We start from the raw sequence: 6876 nt of genomic DNA, 5'->3' as shown, positions 1-6876 counted from the left end.
GCTCATTCATTCGTTCCCTCCCTTTTCCTCTCTACCATCTCTTTTGTTCATTCTTTTAATTTTTGTTTTTCTGTCATCTCTCTCTCTTCCATCCTTTCCTCCTCTCATCTCTTAATCCCTTCCTTATTGCTTCCCCTCCTTTCTTCCACCCTCCTCTTTACACCTCTCCATCTCTTTCTTTTTTCTTTTTCTGTCTGTCTGACACTGCGCCTCTCTTTCCTTCACATCACATCCTACTCTCCCTCTCTGTCTCTCTCTCTCTCTCTCCTTCTTCATGCTCCGTCTACCCCGCCCTCCCTCCCTCCCTCTCGCTCATTATTCGGTATAATCGGTTGTCTAGACAGAAACTCCCCACACAGATCACACCTGAGAGAGAGAGTGATGGAGAGAGAGAAAGAGACAAAGAAAGGAAATGAGACAGAGGAGAGAGGGAGAGAAAAGAGGTGATAAAATGATTTGCTTTTTTTTCCCCCTCCCCTTAAATCCTCAAAGTGTTTGAGAGGAAAATCTGTCTGAGACATAAAACACACTGATTGAAGGAGAGAGAGAGAAGGGGGGAGGAAGGGAGGGTGGAAAGGAGCAATAAGAAAGACTAAAGGGTTTTATAAACGCACACACACACACACACACACACACACAGGCCCTTGGAGAAACAGCAGCTTGACAATATGAAATACATTCATTAGTTTTGTTCACTCCAGTCTAGACTGGTTGATTTTCTGATGAGTGTGTGTGTGCGTGCGCGCTCTTGTACTTCTGTCTTCGTGAGGACTACTTTGTTAGAGCGAGGACGTCTTTGGAAAGTCAGGACAGGCTGGGGAAATGAAGCCAATATTCCTCTATCATCCACTTGAGGCTGGCTCCAGAAGTGAGTCAGTCTCCATAAGTCCCCATGTTCAAATGTCCAACTTCACAGCAGAAATAAACATGTTTACAGCCTGGTACAAAAAACAGTTTTGGTCTCTGTAGCTAATTTCCCCGTTCATGACAACTGTACTGAGGGTGAATTTATATACAACTCACCTGTTCACATTATATTAAGGCTTAAAGTTATGCAGGATTAAGAGCGTGGACGCTTTGATTGACAGGTGGGTGCCGTTACAGATGGTTTGTTTTAGCAACCAGGCGTCATTCAGCCCACCCATGATCCACACTTTTTCGTTTTTTTGGTTCACAGCTACAACAACAAAACGGATTTCCTTCTCCTTGGCATTGGCAGCAGAGGCTCATGGGTATTGTAGTGAACTGATCTGACACCAGATTTCTCAGTAACAAAGATGAAATAAATAAAACATAAACCCGCAGGATGATCCCGTGTTTCTACGACATAGAACACTCAGAGAAACGTCTCTAATGGAACTTTTTAAACTTTCCCCCATCATTAAACTCCTTCCTGACCTCCTTCTTCCTTCGCTCAGTGTGGGGGCGCTTTGATTGACAGGTGGGTGCCGTTACAGACGGCTTAATTGAGCCATTTTTGTACTTGCCGGGAACTTGCTGGTGGCCAGTGCTACATATTTTGAGCCTTAAAACGGCACTTTGGCGTCACTCATGCGCCTGCAGTCAGCATCCTGTTACTTGTGCATAAAGTCCATCGGCACGGACGAGCATCATCTTGGGCATCAACCAATGACAGTATAAAGAATGGACAGCGCGTGACTGACGTAAATGTGTAGCACCGACCAGCTGCCCTGCTTCTAATCTAAAAATCGGCAAAGAAGAAGTAGCAGAAGGATAATTTAATATGGACACTTATGGAGGCTGAATTTTGAGTTTATTGACTCATTACTGTATTTATATTTTTATATAGTACTGATACCGTATTCATAGATGTTTTTCTTTATTATTTTACAACAATAAATGAAGAATAATGTTTTTTTGTTTTGCACAGGAAACAATCAGTTAACGTCCATGTGGAAACATGTTATGCAAGTCTTTACTCCCTTCAGCTGCAGCCAGCTGGTTTTTGTAAGAAGAGTACACTGACACTAAAAGGTCGTTGTCAGTTCAGTGTTAAAACAAGCCGTAATAAATCTACTTTGAGTCAATATTTCTTTTAATAGATGCAAGTGTGACTCTGTCGATGCTGAAACAAAAATAAAAATTGAAATGATGACACCGAAGAGTAATGTGTCATATCGGGAGTCATGAATTAGTAAACGAGGCAGAACTGCTGGTCCATCATTCACAAACTAATATTATAATCTATGACACGCGGCTCGAGGAAAAGCTGAAACACAATGAACTGAACAGAATGCATATTTGTCAGAGACTACTACAAACATGGACTAACAGCTGACCACCAGTCAGCCTGCTTGTTGTATTCTCTAATCTCCTGAATGCAAATCACCTCACGTATCTTTTTATCCTCCTCTCGCAGACACACACACTTTGTCTGTTGACTTAACTCGCCCACGCCTGTCTGTATCTCTGCATCCGACTGATACTTTGAGGACTTTGACACCGACATCAGCCCCAGGTGGGTGTCTTCACGAGTATCTCTTGGAGTGCGTCCAACCTGGTGCAGAAAACGCAGGTGCACGTTGCCCCTTAGTGGCTTTCGGGTGAACTGCACAAACATTTTCGACTTATTTACCAAGAAAGATCCATTATTACCACCATAATCACTTAGGAGCAATTGTTGTAACAGCAGTAATATTGGCATTATTAAGACTGTTACTGCTGGGCATGGATTTGAGTTACACCTTGGTGCTAAACTCTCTTAAACCTCCAAAGTAAAAATCCCAAACAAAACACACAATAACACCCTGATGTTATCGGCACAACATGACAGAATCAGAATCAGTAAACAGGAAACACCTGCAGCCCTCATGATTAGATAATAAGGCCTTTGAACTCCCTGAGCCCAACTAATTCAGTGAAGCAGCAAGACATCTGCAGTCCCAAGGGAGTGTGTCTGTGTCTGTGCTTACTAATCATGATGAGGAATAAAGAAAAGCACAACATAATGAAGCTTTCAGTTCATAATAAAAGATGACAAGAATTACATATTCATATTGGTGCGCACAGAAACACACTGCACTGTACACAGGCACGAGACGGGGCTTTCAGGCTAATTTGTTGGGTGGTGTTGCCATTGGTTGCTTCATGGTGTTGGTGGCTAATGGGGTGATTTGCAAACCGCAAGCCAGCTAGTATCGTGCAGCCAAAGGTGCAAATAAAATGCAGAAACATGACAGATTTTTCTTACTATGAACATGATTGTAATTTTTAGCATTTAGTTTTATTTGCCGAAGCCTAGGATCATGCTCGATGTTGCACCTACGTAATGTGAGTGTAAGCAGCAGGATACCGTGAACAGAAAACCTTTAAACTTAAACTTTAAATATTTCTAACCCTATTTTTCATTTGTCCTCTCAAGACAGCTGCATGTATGACTTTGTCTAACAACTTGTCCTTGAGCCATAAAACATTCTACCCGGCAACAGCGGTGTAATTGTATGATTGGCTGCTGAAAGCTCAACACATTTCTGCTGCTCAAGTTCCTGTTTCAGCTGTCATTGTCCAAACAGGAGCGACGGATTTGGATTTCAGATGTCGGTGATTGCACTGGTTATACTCACCGGAGCGGTTTGTACTTCTGCAACAAGTGAGAAACAAACTTTTCATGTGTGAGTGACTGTAAAGTGAAAGTGTAAGATTGTACTTGTACTTAAATGTCTGTTTCTCAGGGTAAATGTACAATACTGCAAACATCTTTTTTAAAACAACAAAAGAAATCTGCTGTGATACAGGATGTGAAAACAAAAGAGGAAGAAGAGAACTTGAACTTCACGTGTGTCTGTGTTGAAGAACAACATCCCTATATAATCTAAAACCGTCACTCGTCTGCATTGTTCTTGTGAAATACCTTCAATTCAACCTTTGACAAGGGGATGCAATTATTCTACTGTCTTGGTACTGCTCCACCATCAGACTGAAGAACTCTTTCGTACCCCTGGCCATCAGACTGTACAACAGCTCTCAGTCATGGCAGGAGGAACAATAGACAATAGACAAATCTGCCCCTCTTTGCACTACTTCCTGAGGTCAATTTTAAACGTATGATTACTGTGTTTAAGTTAATTATAATGTATGCTCAATGCATGTTTTTGAACCGTGTGCATCTTGTGATGCTATTTGATCTCCTGTTTTTCCAGGGCCCCTCCACAACTTGCACTTCATCTATGGGTGCTATGACTCCGGCGACGTACGGGTAGATATACTTGTCGATGACGACGTGGCCGGGTACGCTGATTTCAGTAAAGAAGAAGTAGTGTGGGCGTTACCTCACCTGCTACCAAGTATAGCAGCCATCTCCAAAAAACAGGCTTATGAAATTGCGAAAGCAACCATCATTCACTGTCACAGCGTTTTGGTTAAATCAGAACGAGCCGATCCTGGTGCTGCCTTACGACAAGGTATGAGAAACTGAACACAGAGGAGCTAAAGATTCAGATATTTTTATTAGGAGCTGGTAGAGACCAAAAACAGAGCTATAAGATGTGTTCAGCCACTTTCTTTCTACTCTATTCATTGACCAGATGCTCCAGAAAGCTCCATGTACACCCGGTACGAAGGGGAAGACGGTGTGGTGAACACTCTCTTCTGTTTGGCCAATCACTTCTACCCTCCCACTATCAATTTCACATGGATAAAGAACGGTGCGCAGGTCACAGATGGAGTATCGTACCTGCGTTACCTCCAAAACAGTGACGGGACGTTTCACAGAACTTCAATGCTGAGTTTCACTCCACGGGTGGGGGATGTTTACGCCTGTTCATTGGAGCATCAAGCCTTACAAGAGCCTCTCATCAGGAGCTGGGGTAAGACAAAGAGTTGATAACAGTCTGATACTGATAAAACATGACTTTGAAGCCCTGGGTTAGACAACTACCCATCTACCTCATCTGTGGTTGAAAACAAAGAGCTGACTTACATTTTGAGCAAAGAGAGGGGAAGCAAATAAATATAAGCTCTGTCTAAAGGTAGCAATATTTGTATACCAACATTTCTAAAGCTAACCCTAACATCAGACGAGTACATTGATGATGGACAACTCTGCAAACATCTAAACTACGGTCAAAAAGTTATGAAAAGATCAAGGTTATTATTAGGAAAAACTCAATGTTGACTGACGGTTGGAAAATAGAAACAAACAGCACGTTTTGTTGACCTCGACTACCTCCCCCTGCAGACTTTGTGGCTCTATAATAATGCCACCGGACTTCAAGGTCAAGAGCCATACAGCCACTAGAAGGCTTAATCACTTTTTATGCAACCAAATGTCAGTTTTAGCAATTTGCTGGGCTCGCAGCTGGACTTGTGAGATCACGAAATAACATGAGAATCCACCTTCATGGAGGCTTCAGCCTGTCAAAGTGTCACAGTGGTTTGGACCAGTCAGTGCCCTAGGAGTAACTACTGGCAGGTACGACATGAGCTTCAGGTGTGGTTTAACATTAGATGTGTGTGATAACCTGGTCTCTGGCTCTTCTGCTTCTCCCAACTGAAGTTAGGACAGGCAGCTGAAAACCACTCCATGCTAGCACTTACAAACATCTAAAAATCTGTAGTGTAGCAGGCAACATGCTTGTAATTTGGGAGGGATGCACTTCCACCTCCATGTCCTTCCAAAGATATGGACGTTTAGAGTACTTACTTTAAGTCACTTTGGACAAAAGCTTGTGCCAATTGAATATAATGTGTAATTCAGTAAGGTTCAGGTTTGAACACTTCCCATACATTTACAAAAAGTTTTGATTTGATTGTTTCTGTTCGATCCACAGAGCTGGAGGAGAGGAAGAGTGGAGTGAGTCCTGCGGCTGGGTTCTTCATGGCCAGCCTTGTTTTTTGTGTGATAGGAATCGGGGTTGGAGTCTTCTTGTGCATCAAGCAGCCAAACTAGCACCTTCATCTTTGAGCTTGGAGAGTCTGGCCTTCAAGTCATCAAAACAACAACACCACCTCACACCTCACCCATACGTCATGTAAATGGACTATATAGCATTTCTACCATACATGAGCATGCTGCTCATCACTTTTAGGAGCTAACTATTCATACGCATTTACACACAGATGGCGCAGTGTTTCAGTATCTTGCCCTAGGACGCTTTGACATGAGGAGGAGCCGGAAGGTCGAACCGCCGATCATCTGATTAGTGGACGCTAACTCCGAGCCACAGCCACCCCATGTCCAGCACAGACCACAGTATGGAGTGTGGACTGGTAGCTGGAGAGGTGCCAGTTCATCTCCTGGCACAGCTGAGCTGCCCTTGAGCAAGTTACTGAATCCTTAACTGTCCATCATTCCACATGTATATGTCATAAGCCCTGTGTGTGTCTTTCCTGATTGAGGGGTACGAAGGGACTTCTTCTTCAGACTATAATAAGAATAATAATAGTAATAATAATAATAATAATGATAATAAAGCAATAAAGCCTTTTCTGATTCTTATTCTGATTCATCATCTCAGGATAATAACATTTGTTATTTTGACATAATGACAGTCAGAGAATGTTTTGTCTAGATCTTGAGAAAACAAATGAAATTAACTAATAATAATTAAGCAACCTTACACGAGAGGGTGTGCTACAGTTCACTACTCCAGGTGGTAGCCCGAGCCTTAGTAACGACCTAGCAGCAGAGAAACTTTCTAATCTGGAGATCGTGGAGTTTCTCAAACTGAATAAATACCGCACATACACACTAAACTGCTTTGCTAGTTCAGTCTTGTAGTGACTCAGATATCTGCTGAATAATATATTAATAATTATATTAATAATATTTCCCATGCATTTTTCCTAACTTCACATTTATTTTGAAGCTCACGCCGCATCAGCGACTCACCTGCACAGCTGATGGAGGATGATCCA

General features: G+C 42.4%; 1 protein-coding gene across 2 annotated transcripts; it reads left to right on the top strand.

Annotated features, from left to right (window-relative positions):
- Nucleotides 1-3502: 3502 nt before the first annotated feature.
- On the top strand, nucleotides 3503-6445 carry LOC104935147 (H-2 class II histocompatibility antigen, I-E alpha chain-like). 2 transcript variants are annotated; one of them, XM_010750946.3, is made up of 4 exons: nucleotides 3503-3610; nucleotides 4161-4421; nucleotides 4545-4826; nucleotides 5790-6445. In XM_010750946.3, the coding sequence occupies exons 1-4, from the start codon at nucleotides 3556-3558 to the stop codon at nucleotides 5906-5908; spliced, it is 717 nt and encodes a 238-aa protein (XP_010749248.2). In that variant the 5' UTR covers nucleotides 3503-3555; the 3' UTR covers nucleotides 5909-6445. The 2 variants fall into 2 exon arrangements, with proteins under 2 accessions (XP_010749248.2, XP_019131037.1); XM_019275492.2 differs by having other exon boundaries at nucleotides 3527-3632.
- Nucleotides 6446-6876: the final 431 nt, after the last annotated feature.

Source organism: Larimichthys crocea, chromosome VI, assembly GCF_000972845.2.
Source record: "Larimichthys crocea isolate SSNF chromosome VI, L_crocea_2.0, whole genome shotgun sequence".
Taxonomy (NCBI): domain Eukaryota; kingdom Metazoa; phylum Chordata; class Actinopteri; family Sciaenidae; genus Larimichthys; species Larimichthys crocea.
This window is presented reverse-complemented; position numbering and strand designations above follow the sequence as displayed.

What these genes read in the sequence shown, in the direction of transcription:
- LOC104935147 (XM_010750946.3), top strand. Translation starts at nt 3,556, where the DNA reads ATGTCGGTGATTGCACTGGTTATACTCACCGGAGCGGTTTGTACTTCT. An exon ending in GGTTTGTACTTCTGCAACAA is followed by an intron (nt 3,611 to 4,160) that starts GTGAGAAACAAA and finishes CTGTTTTTCCAG; the next exon opens with GGCCCCTCCACAACTTGCAC. An exon ending in GCCTCTCATCAGGAGCTGGG is followed by an intron (nt 4,827 to 5,789) that starts GTAAGACAAAGA and finishes TTCGATCCACAG; the next exon opens with AGCTGGAGGAGAGGAAGAGT.